Here is a 22,284-nt window from a genome sequence, read left to right as displayed (position 1 = left end):
ACATAGAAAATTTGAGTGTACTTTACTGCAGTTGTTTTTTTCCTTTTTTTTTTTGTAGTCCTTTCCTTCAGTTTGACATCCAGATATGAGTTTCTTTTTATTTGGAGGTTCCAGAGGTTTGGCAGGTTTCATTTCTGATGGTTTAAAATCATATCCTTATAAATGGGCTTTATTATGAAAGTCTTGATTGTTGGAAAGTAACTGTGTCAATTATAGGATGACTTTAATTGGCACATTTGTATAATGTATGTCGAGATCAGCCAATAGCTTTCGGCTTTACAAAGCCCTGGGGAGGCCGGAAGCCAAAAGGAGTGAGAAGAGGCGTAACTAAGGGAACAGGCAGAAAGCAGGAAAATCTGATCTGAAAAGTTACACAGCACTGCATGCATACAGTTTAGTTGAGTGAAAATTAATCGTTTCTAGTCCTAATGGCTGCTTGAGTAGGATAGCCAGCAGAGAAATAGTACATGTATTGATATTTCCAATTTTATTTCTGTATGTGTGTGTGGGCCCCCCTCTGGCATCGGGGCCCCGTGTGCTTGCTCCGGTTGCCTGGGTACGGACGCAGGCCTTGGCTATTTTGCTATTTGCTTAGTTGCTGTGACGTGATAGATCTTATAAACCAAGCACTTTTACTGTTAAGTTTTACTTTTAAGTTCCCAGAACACATCTTAAACACTTGAACAGAATTATTAGTAAAATGTGCCTCTCTCTTTTGCTTTTTGTAACACAACGTACACAACAGCTGTTATCATTAATTTTGAATTTCAACAAATGCAAATCATCGCATTTGTTGAAATCCCCCCCCCCCCAAATGGGCTACCTAATCCTGTTGAAGAGGCAAAATCACTTAGATCCTTTAACAAACGGCTTGACAAAGTTTTGAGAACAAATCGGTTACTAATCCCCTGGACGAGCGTAGATGGGCCCAGTGGCCTTCTCTCGTTCGTAAATGTTCTAATGTCGTATACAGGAATGGGATCATGTTTCCAATATTCCAATAATGAATTAACAGGTATGTTAATGTTGCACCATACAATTGTACATGAAGCTGATGAAATGTAATGCATTGTTTAATAGCCATCATGGTCAAAATGATATATTTTTTAATACATTGTAAGTGTTGGGTCAACTGCTGTAATAGTATCCAGAACATATGGTGGAGTTTGCTACTGCCCATCCTAATGACACAGGAGTGTGTCAATTCAAACAGCAAAGTAATGAAACCCAAAGTACAAAATGAAAGCAATGTACTTTGCAGTATCACGATTTAATAACATGTGCCGACATGGTTTCTCACATGTCACAAAACACTGTAAAGAAACAGCATGGCAGGCTCCTCTACCATGCAGCATACAAACTGTAGTACTACAACAGGTACTGTATTATGTTCAAGACATTCAAAAGGAAATAAATTGAACCTATCTTAAATGTGGACTTCAGATGCAGACCTTTAAAGTTTAAAGAACAAGAACTCTTAACCTTTTTTTTTTTTAAGAAGAATTTGTAATAAGAATCACATTGGAAAGGGTGAAGTAGACTGGAGCATTTTTTATTCCACTACGGTGGCAGTCCGGGAAGAGGACTTCCAGACAAAATAATCGGATTGGGGAGGTGCACAGAACAGAGACCTTTCTAGTGTGTGCAGGCTCCATGCAATAAATCAATTTCTTCAATGAGGAATTCAAGAGGTGTATATTTGTGGATGGGTGGTGGTTAAAACTATACTGAAGCAACAGAACTCGGGTCGATTGCAAACATCCTAATTTCAAAACTGCACAACATCAGTTTAACTGTATGAAGAAGCACACAATCCCCCTACTCCCAACAACATTGTTTAAGCATTAGCAAAGTGTAATGTTAGCATTTGGTGTTGATAGAGGTATGTCTAGAGTGTGAAGCATATTCACTCTTCTACAAGTACAAAAAATAAAATGGCACACTGCTGTATGGATTTAAAATGATGGGTTTTCTGATCTAACAAATTCTATGTATATTAAAGTTAAAATATTTAAACTTGTTTATTCTCAAAGTTTAAACATTCAGGAAATTAAACTGAACCTAAAATCAACCCTACTTAAAAACTGCATGTCGTCCAATGGATGACGACGGTAACAACAACAACAACAACAACGACAAAAATTCCTAGAGACATCTGTGGCTGCCCAGTAAACTGAGAAATTCTGTTTTGCATGGACATCTATATTGTACCCACTTGTTTCTGGTGTAGAGCAGTTATGTTTCAGTGACAGAAACCATTACACCAAAGCCCTGGCACACAACAGACTTCTCTTAATGCTGGCATTTAAAGCTTAATTCACAATTTAAAATGTCACTGTTACCCTCAACATTCTGCATTTAGGAGTGCAACAAATAACAATTAAATGTTAGAAAGACACATTCTAAATGGTCACAGACTGACAGTTGACATGTATTGATTCAAGTGTACATGCGTTATAATACAAGCTATACACTGGGATTCTAGCTCATGCAAAAAAAAAAAACTGCCAGGGTACAGCACAACAGATAGCTCACCATTCACCATAAGAAATGACATGGCGATATTACTTGCATTTTTACCAATTGTGCCACACCACTTTAATGTAATGTAAAATCTTACAAAAGCAGGTTCTTTTTGCTGCCAGTCAGTTTGTATCAGGGCAACTGGGACAAAGAAAGATTAGGCAGAAGTGGTAACATTACAATTGTACAAAACACAATTGTATGTGAACAGCATGAAAACTCAAAGGAATGGGAAAAAAATGGACATGAACTTACACAAGGTTTAAATCCTACCCTTCCCCCAAAATAGTCAAAAAGCATATCAGATGCTACTCAGTACACAGTAACTCCACAAATCTCCCATCAGCGACTTAAAGCAGACCGCGATTTTATTTTTTCGCTACCAAATAGCGCTGTGTGGAAGTGCCCTCTGCACTCTGCAGCTTCCTGGATTAAACACTAGAAGAAAAGCAAAAAAACAAACATACCATTTTGTTGAAAGTAAAAGTGGAACAGTGATAAGCTCTGAATCTTACCAGTGTTTTCTTTTTAATGTTTGTTTTGTTTGTTGTGGTTTCATTTTAAACTGTAATTTCAGTGCAATGCATGGAATAATAAAAGGGTCCTTGGACAGAAGCAGACATTTTAACTGGTGTCCATGCACTCCATGTTAGCACAGGAGGAGTCCTTCTGGATGCTCTCGAAGATGGCTGCCAGCTCGGGGTTGGAGCTGATCTGAGACTGGAACTCACTCATTAGTGGACTCTTCTCTGCTTCGGGAATGGTCAGGAGTGCTGCTACTGCCCGCATGGCCGACCTCTTCAGCTCATCCTGCTTCTCAAACTCCTGCTTCACAGAGTTGGCCTTCACCTGCAAACACAGGGAATTGCAATGTGAATGTGAAGAACTCTGCATGAGGAGTTCATGCACGGCTTTAAAACAGGGAGATGTCATCTCCTGCAGTGCGGGCAGTCAAGTTCTGGCTGCTCAAACTGTGCACAATTAATATATTTGGTGATTTATAATAGATATATAGTTGTACAAAAAAAGAAAATGACCGATAATTTTAAATAAAAGTTTAAAAAAAGATAAATCTTTATCAATGTAATTACAGGTTTGTCCTGCTTTACTAGTCACAGCCATATTCAGAGACAATTGAGAATGAGGAAGTAACAAGTGTTGTTTGAATATGGTCATATGTTTCTTTTTAGTATAATGTTGTGATAGTAACATTAATAAAAGCCCATACTACATCTTGCAAGTAGATTTAATATATTTCCATGTTTTCTTTCTCTTGAACTCTTTGAAATAGTCCCGCACACAAGCATGTGCACTTACCTCATGTGCCCAATACAGAAGTGCATTCCTACCTTAGTTGTGCATGTAGCTCGCAATGGTTCCACTAGCCTGTCCAATCTCTGCAGAACCGCACTGGGACAGAGTGAAGATAGTCTAGCTAGCATCAAGAAAGTCAGCATCTGCAAAAGGAAGAGCACTTAATCACAATGGCACAATGTCCACCCCTAGGCAATAAGACAATTTGTACGAGGGACGGTTCATTGTAGTTGAATACACAAAAATAAAACTATTCGAATAACATATTCAAGTACACTAAAAAAGCCTTATATATTAGCTACTAGTAGCAAACACGTCTTTTTCTAAACGCTGACGTTTGATAAGTGTCACAAGAGAGTCTTAAACCCCAAGTCAGATGACGTTATTTGCATATTAAAACGTAAGGACCCTAAATTATGCAATGCTCAGAATAGTAAAATTCTACAGTAAACATATTGTTGCCTTGTTTTCAGCTAAAGTGAACAGATCCCTGCTTGAGTTCCCCTGTAATGACGCAAACAGCAGCTTCTGCAGCTGTTGCTAGGCAGTCGTGAAAAAACACTTCCGGGAGCACAGCACCTGCAAACCTTTAATGTGTGAACTGAAATACAATAATGTATACAGCAAGTGCTAAAAGAAGGAAGCCAAACTTGGGTAACATTGAAATTAGAAAGGTAATTTAACTTTATTATGAATATAAAAGTCATACTAAATGCTAAGCAGAACAACGTAGTAACTAATAAGAAAAAGCAAGATACTCAGAAAGGAGTTATTATTTTAACTGTGGACTGCAGTTCAATGTAAAACATCTACTGATGGCTTTCTGTGAATGGATAGTAACGTTAACATTTGCTCTGACCATTAATAGTATAACTAGGTATGTTCCTTGTTTTGAATTACTTACAGGTTATTAAACAAAGTAACTTGACTTAGATTCATCTGATGTCAGTGCTTAATGGCTAGATGTAAATGGTAGTAACGCTAAACTATTGTAAAGTATTTTCTATCATTTTGGCCAGGTTACAATATTTGCACTATATAGATTATTTAATGAAAGTTATGTTAATTACAGCAAAAAATGATTGATTTGTATTACGCAGTATTATGCTACTGTGAATGCATCTTGGTAGGAGTATTTTAATTCAGTAAACAAATGGAAGATACAAATGCATGATGACCTCATAGGAGGGTGCCATTTTTTCCCCACCATATATATATATATATATATGGTGGGGAAAAAATGGCACCCTCCTATGAGGTCATCATGCATTTGTATCTTCCATTTGTTTACTGAATTAAAATACTCATACCAAGATGCATATACATATATACACATATACATATATATATATATATATATATATACATATATATATACATATATATATATATATACACACATACATATACACATACATATATATATATATATATATATATATATATATATATATATATATATATATATATATATATATATATATATATATATACACATATATATATATATATATATATATATATACACACACACACACACACAGTCCAATTATTTTTAATCCTTCATACATGAAAGGGTTAATGATTGATCCTGCAAAGTGTAAGCACGTTTTCACATATTTTATACATTGTGTCCAGCGTTACCTTGATATCATAATGGTCCTTTAATCCATCTTCAACATGGTTAAGGAATTCAAAGATGTCCAATCTATCTAAACAGCTATCCAGAAGTGTGTACATGCACTCAAAGGCTGCCTTTCGGATATCCAAGCCATCGTCCACTGTGTGTTTAAATGGTCCCATTTCCACCTTGGGGGGCAAAACACACACACACAACGTTCAGTTGTAAATGAGAGATTTAAACAGGCTGGCATTTTAAACAATGAATATGTACATGTGGGGTTGTGTGCATTTACCTCTCTGATCAGCTCCTTTCTGACTTTTGTTTCATTGTAGAGATGAGGGAGAACTGTGTCTAAGAGGTCCCTTATAAGAGAAGGTTTATTGTGTGCTGCAGAATTGAATGTGACAAGAGTCACTCTCCTTACGTTGAGGTCCGGGTCTTCCAAAGTCTTTAAGAAATCGCCTATGAAATAAATAAATAAAATAAATAAATAATTGCAGATTTATAACAGTCATTTTATGAGGGTCATTTATGAGGGAATGTTTGATAAAGCACTTATAAATCTACAACAAACATCTTTATGCATGTTTCAGTTGACCTTTCACTTTATTTTACATAAATTACAACACACACTCAAACCCTTAAAAGTTGTATGACATCAACATTCGAAAAACAACCAGTGCTACACATTTCAAAGGCTTTACCTCTGGGGGGGGGGGGGGGGGGGGGGCGGTTGAGTGGCAGGCACATAACGATTCAATCTGACTGCAAACATAGCAAGGAATGATTGCTGGTATAGCCAAGGAATGTGCTTACTGTTTTAACTCCTGTGAGGTCTAGCATCTAATAAAATCATGAACAACGGTTTTACTTTGAATTATTAAGAATTGCGAGTCATTTCATGACACAAAATACATATATATATTTTTCCAGATTTGAAATTCTTGTAAGCAATCATTGCACCTCACCCCGGTTGACAAACTGAAGTCAGCATGTTTTCAGTATTAGTATTATTACCTATGCAATTCTTTAGAAGAGGATCAATTATCTGCGGGTGATCGGAAATTGTAAACTTCACAGCAGTTACCACTGAGCTACGTGCATAAGAAGAACCTGTGGAGAGGAATAGGGGCAGTTTAGTGAAGGTTAAATAGCATTTTTCTGATTTTATGTGAAACAGTACTTAATTGTGTTTCTTGCTGCAGACTGAGAAAGTCTTATCAGGTTTAAAATGTACAAATGTATGCATTACCAGTTTACCCTGTCTCTTGAGATTTAGCCACAAGACTTCTACTATAAAACAAACAGGAATATTACACTTGAACTACTGTTCTAAAGGGAATAATAAAAAACAGGGAAACCCTTTTAGCAGCATTCTGCACATTGCTACATACCTTTTTACACTACAGCAACGCCAGCATTGTGGTATTAATACAATGAAAAGACTTCATACATTAATAAAATAATAATGCAGCAATAATCATGACAGCTACAGTACTGGCTCTTTATTGCGGAGACATCCGAAGACTGACAGAACACACCTGACAGCAGGTATCCCTTGAGTCGTGGCAGCAGTGTCTCGGGGTCTATCAAGGTGAGCTTGCCCAGGCATTCCGCCACCACATTCCTGGTCCCTTCTTCCGTGCACTCGCAGTGCTTCAGCAGTAAAGCCCACACACTCTCCACATAGGGCTTGAGGCCGGCCACCGAGGCGGAGCCGATTATCTCCTTCAGGGAATGGAGGAGCAGGTACTGCCGTTTGGGCTGGCTGGAGATCTCCTGCAGGACAAAAGGCAGGTACTCCGGCAGGTTGCCTACGCTGATGCTGCCCAGCGCGTAGGAGGCTGCCGACTTGACCTCTTCGCTGGTGGATGAGAATGCGTCCAGGATGACTGACTTCAGCTCGGGCTGGCCGCTCAAGTCGATGTGGTGCCCCACCTCCCCCAGAGATAGCAGAGCCAGGAGGCGGATGGAATCAGTGGACCTCGAGTTCTTCACGTCTTGGATGAACTGCCCGACCACCGCTGGTCCCTCTTTGGGACACGCTCGCGTGAGTGCCGCCACGCATTTGGCAATGGAATAGTAAGACTGCTTGTGGGTAAGCGCTGTGCTCTGTGCGTAGACTGGTCCCGTCAACATGCGCAACAGGTCCATGTAACCTAGACTGGCTGTGTGAGTCGCCACCAGAGCCTGGAAAAACTCGAGCATGGCGCCAAGGGCACCCCCCTGCAGGAGTGGCGACCGCACCAGCGCAATCAGTTCAGTGAGGATAGAGCCGCTGATCTTGGAAAGAGAGGCCGGGTGCACTTTGGCCAGGGTGGTGAGGAAACTGATGGCCATCTGAGATACATGCATGTCGCTCTCGCTGATCAGTGGCGGAAGCTCCACCAGAACGGCATCGATCATGGCGGGAGTCACGCTGTCACTGTAATTCTTCATCAGGATATCCAGGCCGGCCAGGGTGCTCAGCTTCAGCGCCCGCTGGTTCTTCCTGAGGAAGGAGGCCAGGATAGGCACCCCCTCCCCAAGGATAGGCCTCAAGTCTATCTTGAGGGGAGAGCCGGCAATGAGAGTCAAAGCCTTCACCGTGGTGAGCCTGGTGATCTCGTTCTTCAGCCGCTCCAGGAATATCTGCAGGGTGCTGGGCAGGTCGCTGCCAAGACTGTCTCCCAGATTGCAGATGATCTGGCCCATGCAGGATATCGCCCTTTCCTTCACCTCCTGGTCAATATCTGCCGCCTTGAGCCTCTTGATGGTGCAAGAGAAGAGATCTTTAATGTACGGTGTTGCATCAAAAGCAGCCGTTTGGGGGTACAGCGGGCGTATGACTTTCACAAGCTGCTGCGTGACCAGCAGGGCCTCGGATGTGATTTTATAGAAAGGGTCCCCAACGCAGGCCACTACTGGAGGTACTAGAGCCTGCACGTGAGGGTGGAAGACTTGAGGGGTGTGGTTACACAGAATGACATACAGACAGGAGAGAGCATCTATCTTCAGGTTTGATGAGCTGGATTTATCATTGAGCGAGAAAATGATGCCTGTGAAGAAAAAAGAATAGCAGCTTTAAATGTATTTCCCTCCATCTTAATTTCATAAGTACCCAATAGTAAACTAATAAAAAGGTATTTATTTAACACAGGAAGCAAGACACAAACAGCTTTATATAGCAGTTAAATATTCCCAAAGAACATGTTGGAAGGCGATTTCAAATTGTTTAAAAGATTAAAAGGACACTGTCATACATGTTTCAAGTTTAGCATTGTGGGGGTGGTGTAATTCATTGTCTCAAGTAATAATTTCAATAAACCAAGCAATTCTGGTCTCCATTGAGATTATGCAATCATGGAGTATGGAAGTATTAATAAACATAACAGCTGCCACTGGCATGTGCTTTTTCTAACCAGAAACTAGACTGACAGTATTTTGAGGCTGGAGTTTACTGCTTGGTCATTGGTAGCTGCAGACTTTTAGAGATTAGAGAGTACTTCTCATTTCAATATGACTTTCATCTTAAGTAGCAGAATAGCCTTACTTCAGAGCAGGGTAGTGAAGCTAACACTGCAGGCTCCCAATGCCAAACCTGCAGTCCACTCCAGCCTCCACTACTGTCAATCTTTCATGAGGAGTCGAGTCAACCCTGCGCTTGCAGTGCATACCTGGAACGAGAACAGGAATGTGCTGTGTGAGCGCCCCAGGTAACACGTTCACCAGCTCCGTCAGCATGTTGAAGCAACACTGCCGAGTCTTCACGCTCTTCTCCTTCATCTGCTTGTGAAGGGCTTTCACAATGTTAGGAACCTATTGATAGACAGAGGATTAAGTTATTTTTCAGACGACACTCGTGTAGTGCATGTACTCAAAACCAAGCTTGGAATATGCACACAAACGCGCACACCATTGCCAGGTAGTGTTTACTAACAGACAGCATAGTTTTAGTGAACAATGAAATAGGGCTGTGAGAAACACTCAAAAGACTATGAGATTATTCCATTCCTGAAACAGAAATATTTATTGACAGATTGTGAATCATTACGAGTATCAGTGTTGAGTGCAAAATAAACATAGTGCAAGGTTTCAGAGACTCATGCGACCTTCTGCAGTGCTCAACACTAAACCTAGTCTAGAACATCTCCTGTGCTGCATTTATCCCAAAGAAATCCTCACAGGTATTTTTATATGGGATGTGGTGCTTGTGTTGTTTAAAAATACAGCGAGACACACCTGACTCTGAAGCATCGTCAGCGGGGTCTCCCCTTGCTCCATGGCGTCAGGATCACACAACCAGCTCTGTGCTGGTCGAGTCTGCTTAAGCAGCGACAGGTACGCGTGAAACACATCCGCTTTGACGTTCTCCTCCCGCTCCTTAAACCTGCCGATCAGTGCAGGGGAGACAGTCTTGTAGAACTCGGGTAACATCTCGTGCCGAGTGCTGACCACCGCGTCCAGGCACTTGGCAGCAGCGCGCCGCACCTTCCAGCTCATGTCGTCATCGTCGCTGTACTCATCATCACTTCCTATTGGAGCAAGAGAAAAGGAATCATACAGGGTGTAACAGATAAAGTAAAGCAATGCAGGTATATTTCTTTAGTTTAGAAGGAATATTTTGTGGATAATGATCAGAACTTTTGTTCTCATTTTATCGCAGCACACTGAAACACTGTGGCTGAAAGAAAAGGATGCTAACTGCAACACAAATCCCCAAATCGGACCGCAAGATCAGAAATGCAACAGGGTCAAATAAATGAACATGTGCCAGCTGCACATCTGAGGAATGCAAAGCAAAACATCTTCATACAATGTTGCAGCAAAACCACTTCTCATCCACTTTTGTTATGGTCGTGTTGGCTCTAGGGCAATCCGAAGCTGGGTACAAACTATTCAGTTTAAACATAAAAGGCAGTTCACGGTGGTTTGCTATTCGCTGTAAAGCTAACGAAAACAACTGGACAAAAGGACCAATCTGTGAAAAACAATCTCGGCTTCAGAAGTGCAAATTCAATCTATTCTTGGCGAGTGTGGAAAGGCATCAACACATCTTCAATTTTTTGTTCCAGATATTGGTGAAGATCTTTGGAATGTGGAGAGGGTGAGACTTAGCCGGGACACTTGGGTTAGCACCAATGTTCTAAAAAGTGCAATGGTGTCTTAGAACGACTACTATTGAATGGCACTCCCCTAAATGCGTATGCTGGAGCTCTAATATTTCTCTATGATTAACGCCTCTTCTTGGAGAACCTAGCGCTCATTTGAGGCCTTCTGTATCCAGTTACTTTAAACCAACTGTAATTGGATGAAATATAGAAGCAGCAATATTCTATCACTTATAAATTGTACAAAACTAGAACCAAACACATCAAGTGATTTATTTAAGTCTCCTAAACACTTCTAGTTCTGTAACAGAACAATATTTGTGTTCTTAAAATGACAGACTGGAGTCAAACAGTTAGTGATTAGTTAGGATACCACTCGGGGTTCAGTGGTTTCATTTTAAGTACCAAACCCTGCGTACCTTGATAATCTTCATCTCCTCCATCTGCATCCATTGCATTCTCATCTTCATCCTCATCGTCATAGTTGTAATTGGGGTCATAGGTCAGGTACTTTAGACAGATAGCAATAACAGTGGAAACATGGGGATAGACTTCTTTTGGGCACCTTGAAAGGAAGAAAGTAAGAGTTCACATTTAAAAGGTGTAATAAATTGCAATAAATCAAAAACACAAACAAGTTATTTTTATTTATTTATTATTATTTTTTTATTTTTTTTGTAAGTGCCCCCCCACCCCACCCCACCCAGATTAATTTTGGATTCTACATTACTGTTTTACATACAGACTGTCCATACCTCCTTACGAAAGATTCAAAGGCTTGGATGCAGTATTCCCTTAGCTCATCATCATCTATGTTACAGAATTTAACCACCAGGGGAATGATCTTCTCCAAATATTCACCTAAATTTATAAAAGAAGAAAAAAGGAAAAGGAGAAATCTCTCTTTTGCTTCCAACAGCAACAAACCAGCTTGCAGATGACATTAAGCTGTTAATCACAGAGTGACACAATGGCAGTGTGTGTATTAAGGGCATGCTACGCTGCAGCTTTAAGCAAAGTGTACAGCTGTCCCTCGCGTGCTCGGTGTTGCTTACCGATTCTATGGCCTGCTTGTCTGCTGATTGCAGCGATGCACTGTATGTAGGTCCTGGTGGTTGACATGGACTCGTTCTTGGACAGCTCTGCGAGCAGGTGCTCGATAAGGTCCACAAACACTAGATTCCCGCAGCTCATGACAAGGTGGCCCAGAGCGATGATTGTTCTTTTCCTCACAGCCAGCCTTGGGCTAGTCAGCTGTGGAAGTAGGCAGCTCAGAATTGATGGGTGGAAATTAACCAGAAGGCCCCCTTGCCTAGTGCAAAACAGCAATAAGACAGAGATGTGTGTCATTTTAATGGACTGAAACATTACTTAGTCATGTACAGTTTCTCTCAATCATTACTAAAAAGGAAGTCGTTAATTTTAGCCATGTGCAGTCCAGACAGTTCTGATGTGAAGCAGCACTCCTGGATTTGAGCATTGGACAAGATCTTAAGCATTTATTAAACCTCACAAAATAAAACACTACATTCTTGGATCGATAGCTGAACAGAATTTTTTCATGTAAATTTGATGCCGAAATACAGGGACTGAAACACACTTATCTTCGCTTACCAAGATCTGTCTCTTTAGGACATCACACATACATATTATACACACACACATATTATATATATATATAGATTTCTAAAACTGCTTTATACAGTATAGCACCTTGGTCACATTCTCCTCATCAAAAATAACTCACTTTGCATGTGTTTTCTCCAGACCCACACATCTACAGATCCTGCTATTCATAAGAAAATCGCCTACATACTTAGGCATCGAAAAAGAATACCCCCCTCAACAAATAAATACAACAGATCTAAAATTGTAAAACAAATATGCAAAAAAAAAAAAAAGCAGCTCCTCACCTGCATAGCATATCTGCCATTATGTCTAAGGCCTCTAACTGAACAGAGACATCTTCTTGCTTGGCTATGGCACTTGTAAGACGTCCTGTAATCTTTTTACAAACGCTGGCAGCTAGAGCAGAGCCTACAAGAGAAATAATTGGTAATAAAGAAACAGAGAATTGTTAAACCGAATGTTTACTGTGTGTAGATGTTTCTTTCAACACTGTAGACATGTATCATGGTATTGAAAAGCAGATCTAATGTACATCTTAATCTATGTCCTTTTATTTATTTTTCAGTATAACACACAAGCTATGTAATTAGTTAACCCAAGGCAGTCTTTCTATAGGGTAACTTAGTGCTGAAAAAGTTAAATATAATTGTATCTGTTGCTTTAATGCCTAAACATTGAACCTACAAAAGAAGCCATACAAAACAGTTTCAGTGCGGGCACACACAAGGCAAGAGCTCTTAAACTTGAGCTAATCATCCGCTCGTTTGGGCCTATTTGCAATACTAAGCATTTAATATTGTAAATGTTTAAGCACAAAGTTGACATTTTCTGCTTCATTTTATGTTACCATGGAAAAAAATGTACGAAAATAGTGCTAATAAAAACAAACACTAATTGCTTGTCATACAAGTTTAATAAAAAAAAAAAAAGTTTAAACTTAAAGACAGTGTACAACTTAAAACAAATCTTAACGTTCCATTGATAAAGTTTAAAATGACCTCTTAATTTTTCACTCTGTGTGTCTTCTCTGAGAATCAAATGTCTGACAACTTCTTGTTTTTCAAAAGCTGCTTGTTTAAACTTGGGGTATATTTTATAATTCACTGGACCACCATGTTTGTCTCCATCAACATCAGGTCACAAAGAAAGCTGTAGTTACTGCGACAAGTATTTATTATGTCTACATGTTTTCTGTAGAGAATATGGCTTTCCAACGCCTTGTATCCTCTTTCATAATCAGGGGTTCACATAACTGGTATGTCGCAGGTACGCATAAAAAAATGCAGACTTAGTTATTGTTGTATAAGACGCAAGCGTACCGTCAGTATATTTAACAGAAAAGCATTTCTAATAAAGGCAGAGACAATGCTCATGGTTTGAAGGTGAGCTATACATGCCTAATTTATGGATTATTCCAGGAGAGTGGGGGTTTACAGGGTTTGTCAACAATGTCCGTGATCAACCCCGCTCGCTCCACAAGTAAAACAGAATATATATATATGTATCTTAATTCTTCCCCAGAACCTTCCTTCTGTTCCATTATTTGCCATTTTCTGCAATGTGAACTGTACTTATTTGTGGACCAATGAAATAGCAACTTGCCAAGACAGCCGTCTGCAAGCACCAATGCAACGGGGTACATAATGTAAAAACAACTACCTTATTTTTTCTTTTTTTTTTCCTGTTTCTTTGCCGAGATCGATTTATATAATAATTTAGCAGTGTTACACTGCAAACACTTTACACCAACTGTCATAAATGTGATAATAAAAATAAAAGGGAATTACATCAGTAGCCCCGGGGGACTGAGTAAAAGCGAAAATCCGCCAATTAGCGGAGATTTTTCATCGATGAAAAGTGTTTTTTCCATTTTTTTCCACATTTTTTTCCATTTCAAAGAGACGAGAAAAGACGAGTCCTGTAGCGTCCAACTAGCAGAATAAATTACTGAAAGAAAAATGAAGTCAACCGGGATGACCACGTACATCAGAGGAGTTCCTCTACCATGCTAACTAAATCTACAGTATGGCTCTCAGAATAAACAAACAGCCAGGTTTAATACAACTGACTTTAAAACAGGGAAAGAAAGAATCCAATGTTAATATTCTTACAAAGCAAGTACTAGCAGTGTTGTAGAATTAGGAGTTATTCTATTAAAGCAGTCCTTACCACTGGAAGCTGGAGGAAGTTCTCCAATCACTGTTTTTAAGCCGATGCTGGAGATATCTCTCAGCTGTTCCTTGTCTGACAGCATGTTTGTACACAGTGTATCTACAATAGTCTCCACTTGATACTCCTTCACTTTACTGACCAGTGGTCCGAGACTGAAAACAAAAAGAAAACCACAATGTGTATTAAAAAAAATACTATTAGCAATATGCAATACTGTTGCATGTTGCTTTATAAACGTCAGAATACTCACTATTATGTTGTGTTTTTTTGTTTAAAAGAACTGCACATGTAACTAATCACTGCTTACCATTTGACAGCCAAGTTCTGCACCTCTCCATTCTTATCCTCAAGTAGCTTCAGGATCATCTTGACCACCTTACGCTCACTGTCATCATCCAACTTGATGGAATCTTTCTGAAGTTCGGACATCAAATCATTGGTGGCCATGAACCTGTTGAGAATCATAAAGGGAGATTCCTTTAAGAGGACAACCCCAATAGAACTTTGCTGGGAAAAACATCCTATATTTTTTTAGTTGAGTAGTAATGTCCTCCATGCACAACCATCCTGTTCAAACGCACACACAAGCATACAGAATAACAACAACAGAAATAAAGTCATCTGTGATATTCATTATGAGCATCTTTGTATCTCAGCTCAAAGTTATGCTGTTTTTCTCCCAAAGAACCAGTGATAAAGCCAGGTTGCCTATAGCCAAGTTTCAACTATGTGCTTCAGATAAAAGCTGCACAGAAGCATCAAATGACTCTTTTCTTTGAAGGGTATATTGCATCCTATTAAATGACTCTTTTCTTTGAAGGGTATATTGCATCCTATTAAACTGACAAATACTTGGCGCTTTACAGAAATTTTACTTTGCAAGCCAGTTGTAGGAAGAATTGGGTTATTGTGTCCAATTTAAGAATCCAACGTTAATATGTGCGATGGGTTTTGAATTTAATTAGCACTTAATATGTAATGGGTGTTTAACTTAATTATCACTTAATTCATCAATTAACTTTTCCTTTCTTCCTTTCGATCCAGGTTAATGTAGTTATTTTGAGTCCTTTAAACAACATTTAGGTCTTCCGAGTTTATTGAATCATTGGCTTGTTTTAGCTTGGTGTTACTTGCTGGAGAGCTGATGTTCCAATTTTTCTCCTCTTCTCTCTTCCTCTGTCTGACTAGCTCTCTCCTTAAAAAAACAGACTGCTCTGTTGTTCATTACATACCTACAGACACATATCAGTGTCTCTTCTCATTAACAGATCAAGCTGTAACAATCTTGTGAATTCTAAGGAGTTACCCTAGCTAACTAGTGGGCCATGCTACTTTGGCCAGTCTGACGTCTTAAATCACCTTCTCGTTACAATTTAGGTGCTTGTTTAACCCTTTGACTACTCTTATGGTCCTACACAGTCATGGGCCAAAAATGTATTATTGATGCGTCTCCTTTGTAAGAATACTGTATTTTGGCAGTTAATTAAGAGCAACCTGTCGATCTCATACTGTAAAGGTAAATTCAGATTTCAGACTCCTGGATGTGTTTTAATTCAGCAAGTAAGTTAAAGGCATACATTTATATCATCATATCATAATGCATTACCTGTTCAATATCATTAATTGGATACAGTAGTCTCCGCGTATAGGAACACCTCCTAAGAGAAAACTTCACCAAAGGGAACATCCTTGTGGTGAAACAGGTTATCCCCCCATTGCAAATGCTCTGGCTAAAGGAACTTCGCTTAAAACAATATTTCTGGCACTGATTGAGATTCGTTCACAACTGATACAGTACTGTTTTGTAACTTGATAACTCGTCATCAAAACTTAACTGGTTTATTCAATCTTTTTAAATGTGACTTGTTATTGCGAGAGTGTCATTTATCATTGCCTCGTTATGTATTCTGATTTTTACGAGTGCACCTCATCGCTACAAAATGGCATGTAAACAAAACAGCGAAACGCACCGCTGTTTCTCTTGCTATAAAAGTTGGAAATTGTTCAAGCTCTTGAAAAAAAATCCTGAATCAGACACAAGTTGCCAATAGGGCTGTAAGGGTTTAAATGGTAAACGTGGATTAAAAATATTTGTATTATACATTTAAACGCAACTTAACAGTAAAATATATTATCAAATTATTTTTTCATATTTTCCGCAAAGATATGTTTCCCTTTCTAGGGTTTTCCCCTTTAATGAAACCTGACCTGTTCTTCCACGTGATCACTCTAAATATGTCTTGCATAAATTAAGGGCAGACCAACTTCCTGCGCTGTTGTGTATCTCCATCGCATTGCCTTTTTTCAGGTCTTATAGGGCTCTATGGAATCCGTGTTAACAAGAACACGGACGGAATCACAGAATCAAAAGAATATTAACGCAGAATTAAGTGCTGTATGAATAAATGCATTTGGCAGTAGAGCAGTAAGCTTGAGATTTACATATTTGAAGGGAAAACGTGAAACTAATGGTCAGTACAGGCAGTGGCGTAACATTGGTTTCAAAAGTGGGGGAATGGGTGGCGGGGGGGCGGTTTCTGTAGCTGGGTTGTAAATGAGACGAGGTATTGTGTAAGGGATAAACAACGAGAAGGGCTGAGTCAGTGAAAATAATTCACCGTTCGAGTGCGTTAAATAAATGCAATCATGGAAAATAAATGGAAACCTTTTTAAGGACTTAAACAATTAGACAACATTGCAGACTATTTTTATAGTCTGTATTACAACACAAAAAGTACTCCTCACACAGACTGCTATTACAGCAGTCACTTTGAACAATACGATCCCAATGTTCACACAAACCATGGGCATAGCAGTAATATAGAACTGATCATGTTCAAAACTAAGTTATGAAACATGCCTACTGTTTGCTTTGGAGCGCCCCACAAAAAAAAAAAACCACAAAAAAAACCACAACCCGTTTTTAAAGTTAACAATACTATTTTTCAGTACAATTAGATAAAACAATACTTAATCCAATAAAGACGAACGTAAACCAAATTGAAAAAGTAGAAGCCTGTAGGTTTACAGTTGTGTTGTTCACCTTGCCTTCGGTGTGCATAAGTTTATTTAAATTAACCTAATTACATTTTTTTTTTTTTTTTTTTTTTTTAAACGGTAGAAACGGAACTCAGAAAAAAAAATGGGAATCAGAACAAAATAACATGAATTCCATAGGGCCCTAGTCTTAGTACTGTACATTATTTCAGTAAAGTGAATAGCCTGTGTGATTATGGCACATCACGGTTTCATTCACGCCAGAGTAAAACACTAACGCATTGGAAAAGAAACATGTAGCAACTATTTATTTATTTATTTAAAAAAAGAACGTATTTATTTATACAAAGTGCATACACCTTTTTATTTGTCCATATTTTATTGTGTGTGTTCAACAGGACATCTGCAATTACAGAACAGCTTTTAATTATTCAAGCGAGCTGAACCGAGAAGCCGTGAAAGAGAGGAACGCTGGGAAATGAAGTCTTTATTTTTTCACGTGAATGCGCAAGCGCCGTTGTGATGGGGAGGGATGCTGGGAACTAGTATTGTATCAGACAACGGCTTCGATTTTTAATTAAAAAAAAAAAAAAAAAAAAAGGTTTTTGGTTCTGGACGTTTTGTTTCCTGCCAACAATATAAAAGTGAATGAAACTAAAAATGTAGTTAAGTTTAATTTAAATAGAGTTGTTTTTTAATGTTTTTTCGACATTGGATACACACACTTTTTATAAAGCTATTGGAGAAATGGTACGTTGTAAAATCGACTATGAATGTTTTTTTATGCTATTAAAATAAATTAAATTAGTGCTAATTTACAGTCCTCCTTTATGCTTTTATGTTTACCATTGTTTGTCTAAGTGGATCTATATGGTACGCGCTTTGAACAAACCGAGGTTAAAATATGACTTAAAATATTGGAAGTAAAATATAAAAATATGAAATGAATGAAAAATTAAATGTATGGCCGGTTAAACGACCGATTAACAATGGGTTTAAAACGTGTAGTCAATTAAACGTAGATTTACAGCCCTAGTTGCCAAGCAATTTGGTGTTTTCCGTTCAGGTGAGTTGCTTCACCATTCTGTCAATAATTGTGTATATTTTTTTAATATTGCTCCTGTACATGTATTCATAATTAATCTATAGCTGCTGCTGCATTTTTTAACGTGTGTAGGGGTGTTAATTTAGTTTGACAGTTTATGAACTTTAGTTTGTCTGTTACTTTATTAATATAGTTTATTAACATACACTTGCCTATTCCTTTTCTCGCACTCTGTTAATTTTATATGTTGATGCATGTGCGTCACGACAAGTAATACATATTTATTTATTGATTCATATTGCGTCTGGTGGTTAACTCTGTCTTGGAGAACACTTTGGCTAAGAGAACACGGCTTGCTTCCCGAAGGGTGTACTCTTAACCGAAGACTACAGTATTGACATGTAAGAAAATAAATAGTACAACAATATTTCCATGGGGACAAAAATTACAGCTGAACACAGTCGTCATTTTTAAACTACCTCACTGCAGAAATACAGAACATTTTATACACTTAACTAAAAAAACGTTTCCCGCTTATTGAAAGTGAAGACACAAATAATTCTGTGCTCAGATATTTGAAACTTTTAGGTTCTGAAATAAAGATACTGTGACTGCTTTTCCTGTATCATAAGTCTCTCAAGGAAGGCACTGAAAAACACTTAGTCTTATTTATAAGACTTTCAGGATTTCTAGATTTATCACAAATGCGAGTTTAATAGTTATGGATCATTTGCCTATATTAAGCAGTTAAAGCACCTGACTTCTCTTTGCACCTGGAGTCCTGTACCAAAAGATCTGTTTAGAAATGTGGTGTCCTCTACTTGTTTTTAAACATGAATAGGCCTAGACAAGGCAGAGAGCTAGACATGTTGACACAACACAAAAAAGCATGTTTTTGCAAGTTCAAGAAGTCATGAATAGCTATCCCCATTTTAGATACTATAGTTTACCTGATTCTAAATGAACAAAACAGGAACAGATTTGTCCTTTTAAAGATTTGCCATTCAGTGCCAATATTTAAAAACAGCTCCTTTCAAAACAAATATTACAGCACAGAAAGCCAGTCATAAAACACGTGTTACATGAACTGTGTGTAAAAATCAAACTAGTATGGTTTGATAAATAACCATAATGGCTTTGTTTCTACAATGCTTAATTATTATAACCACGTGTGTTCACATTTTCTTTTAAGGCAAAGCTCATTACATTTTATGAACTCTGTTGGCAGAATTGAACCCCACTGATGATCAGAATCGAGAGCTCCTATTAAATATGCAATACTTATTACATTACTGTACTAGAGGTATGTCACAGTGCAGAATGTATTCTAATGATATTACGCACCCACCCCACCAGTACAAACCATAATACATGTGGCTTTCCCCTCTCACTGTCAAAAAAAGTAAAGGATTATACGTCAAACGTGGTTTGTCAATTTGGTAAAATCGTTAAAAAAAATAAAAAATACTACTAGTTTTATTTCTGTGTTTTACCCTTTGTACACCGTGTAGCTAGATGTTACCGTTGATACCTCGAAACTCAAGTTCAATTCTCAACTTGGCCACATATGCATGTTTATTTTGGGTTATATTTTACACATCAAATTAGAACTAATACGACAGTGACAGGAGTATTGTTTATAATAATATACATGTAATGGCAGGGCAGCCATGATGGCCATGACAATGAAAAGCGGTTGTTTTCATTTCTAAATAATAATAATAACAATAATAACAGAAAAAATATAGCAGTAGATATGGGCCGCAGGGGAGAATGTTAAATAAAATGGTCAAACATAATGTAAAGAGTTGTAACGGTTTTTATTTTAAAGCAAAAAAAAATCAACAGCCATCTAAGGCCTACTAACTCGGGCTTGTTGAAAATCTTTTTTTTTTTGACAGTGCTCGAGCGCCTTCAGATTTTTAAAAGAAACTTTCAAAGTTGGGGAGCGAATGTAAAATAAAAACGACCTACACCAACTGTAAGAACGATTCTGCTTCTAATGAAACGTTGTTTACCTGAAATCCTTATCGCTAGAAGTCATTTTCTCCAAAAGATTAGAGATGTGGTAGGAGGCGCTCGCCATGTTTGCAGTCTTACTGGAGAGTTGCAGTCAGTATTTCTCCGGTAAGTGTTGATGTTGTTGCTCCCCTTTCTCTCTCTCTGTTGGTTACAGTTTATTTTCCTCTCCGCAGTGAAGGGGTGCACGTTTGTTTAGCTGCTCTAATGCCTGTGTGCTGATAACAGTATCATTCCCGGTAGTTTGGATGTGTTTGAATGGAGACCCAACTACACTCGTCTCAATGCAGAGGGAGGCAGAACCTGGAAGTACTGCCGCGGCTCTGGGCGTAAAAAGGTCAGAGTTGACCAGTTTTCACTGGGGCGGGACCAACAAACCGAATTACGCGTCTCTAACTTGTTTAAATCAGTGTCAGTCAACAGACTGTCTGAAGGAGCTTCCTGTTTTTTTTTTTTCACTTTGATGACCCGCTTGGAGGAGGCGGGTATAATTTGTGGGCGCCCAAATATAATGTTTTTTAGCAAGTTCACACAAACAGGTCAGCGGTTAGCTTTGGTCACTTTGCATTTGAAGAGACTGTCAACATTTCATCAATACTTCTTATATTGTACTGTAAGTTGCAAACAAACACAGTGACTGCTAGTGATACACACAGGCTTCATGCACTGCTGTTACCTAAAACAAGTCCGAAAACACATATATTAAATATTAGCAATGCCTAAGTTTCTGCGTATTGGTAGATCATATTTTGCAATGGTTGCAATGATAATAGATTGGATTCTTACAGTTTTTCACAACCATTTACACACGTTTCCTGAAATTATACTCCATTTACTCAAAACTATAAACACAAAACAAAAAACCCACACCGTACAGGCCAAACCTCAGAAGTCTCAGACAAAACGTGATGCTCTATTCTAAAACATGTTATCTTCCATCTAAATGTAACATTGCCTTCAAATGGCACACAAAGCCATCAAATAAATAGACCCTTCTGAATACCCGTTACACACAGGTGAGATCAAAGATAAACACTATTATAAAACATGCTTTTTCAGTATTACCTCTATAAATCTTGCACTTTGCAACAGCATGCTACTGTAATCTGTGTAAATTATGTTAGAGTATGCTCAAGTGTAAAAACAATGCACAAATACCAGAATTTTCAACATTTTATTTTCAGAATTTCAACTGAATTTGCTAGTAGTCAAGAAAAGTTGGGGAAACAAACGTTGCCCAAGTAAAAATACTTTTACTCGGTAAATAATTTTATTGGGCCTCAGCATCCTGTCTCCGGCCTTGGTCAGGCCAGAGGTTTTTGTCTACATCACAGGCAATCTTTTCCCTGGCCAGGTAGTGGGGGAAATACCCCCTGGTATGCCTTCTCCACCCCTGGCAGGACTCCAAAGCTATGTCCCCACAAGCCTCCCCATAGCCTGGAGAAGGTTTTCCCGCACATAGGGACTGCAGTCGTAGACCTTCCTCTGCCATGCTGAGAAGAACTCCTCTATGGGGTTAAGGAATGGCGAGTAGGGTGGGAGAAACAGATTAGAGAATGTTGGGTTGTCATGGAGCCAGTTGCGGACCAGAGCAGCGCGGTGGAAACTGACATTGTCTCAAATGACAACATAACAGGGCTGCTCTGGCCGCCCTGGCTCCCTTTGCTCCTGTTGGAACAGAGCATCCAGTAGACCATCAAGGAATGTGAGCAGATGGCCTGTGTTATATGGGCCAAGGGTGGCATGGTGGTGGAGGACACCATGGGGGCTGATGGCTGCACAAAGAGTGATGTTGCCTCCACGCTGGCCAGGGACATCCACAATGGCACGGTGGCCAATAATGTTCCGTCCTCTTCTTCTCCGCTTGGTCA

The 22,284-nt window shown here is 38.8% G+C and overlaps 1 protein-coding gene across 1 annotated transcript; it reads right to left on the bottom strand.

Annotated features, from left to right (window-relative positions):
- Positions 1 to 1,251: 1,251 nt before the first annotated feature.
- On the bottom strand, positions 1,252 to 20,776 carry LOC117419890 (cullin-associated NEDD8-dissociated protein 1). Its single transcript, XM_034033236.3, has 15 exons — positions 20,413 to 20,776; positions 14,660 to 14,803; positions 14,350 to 14,504; positions 12,465 to 12,588; positions 11,607 to 11,863; positions 11,307 to 11,412; positions 10,971 to 11,116; positions 9,683 to 9,975; positions 9,118 to 9,259; positions 7,003 to 8,499; positions 6,479 to 6,574; positions 5,754 to 5,923; positions 5,482 to 5,646; positions 3,873 to 3,980; positions 1,252 to 3,372 (listed from the first exon to the last, which is right to left on the bottom strand). Exons 1-15 carry the CDS (start codon positions 20,478 to 20,480, stop codon positions 3,148 to 3,150), a joined length of 3,696 nt encoding a protein of 1,231 aa, XP_033889127.1. The 5' UTR covers positions 20,481 to 20,776; the 3' UTR covers positions 1,252 to 3,147.
- Positions 20,777 to 22,284: the final 1,508 nt, after the last annotated feature.

This window comes from Acipenser ruthenus, chromosome 14 (assembly GCF_902713425.1).
Source record: "Acipenser ruthenus chromosome 14, fAciRut3.2 maternal haplotype, whole genome shotgun sequence".
NCBI lineage: Eukaryota > Metazoa > Chordata > Actinopteri > Acipenseriformes > Acipenseridae > Acipenser > Acipenser ruthenus.
This window is presented reverse-complemented; position numbering and strand designations above follow the sequence as displayed.

Excerpts from the sequence above, each read along its gene's own strand:
- LOC117419890 (XM_034033236.3), bottom strand. The coding sequence starts at position 20,480 with ATGGCGAGCGCCTCCTACCACATCTCTAATCTTTTGGAGAAAATGACT. Across the intron at positions 11,864-12,464 it reads ATGGCAGATATGCTATGCAG|GCAAGGGGGCCTTCTGGTTA; the intron begins GTGAGGAGCTGC and ends GTTTTGCACTAG. Across the intron at positions 3,981-5,481 it reads AGGACCATTATGATATCAAG|ATGCTGACTTTCTTGATGCT; the intron begins GTAACGCTGGAC and ends TTCCTTTTGCAG.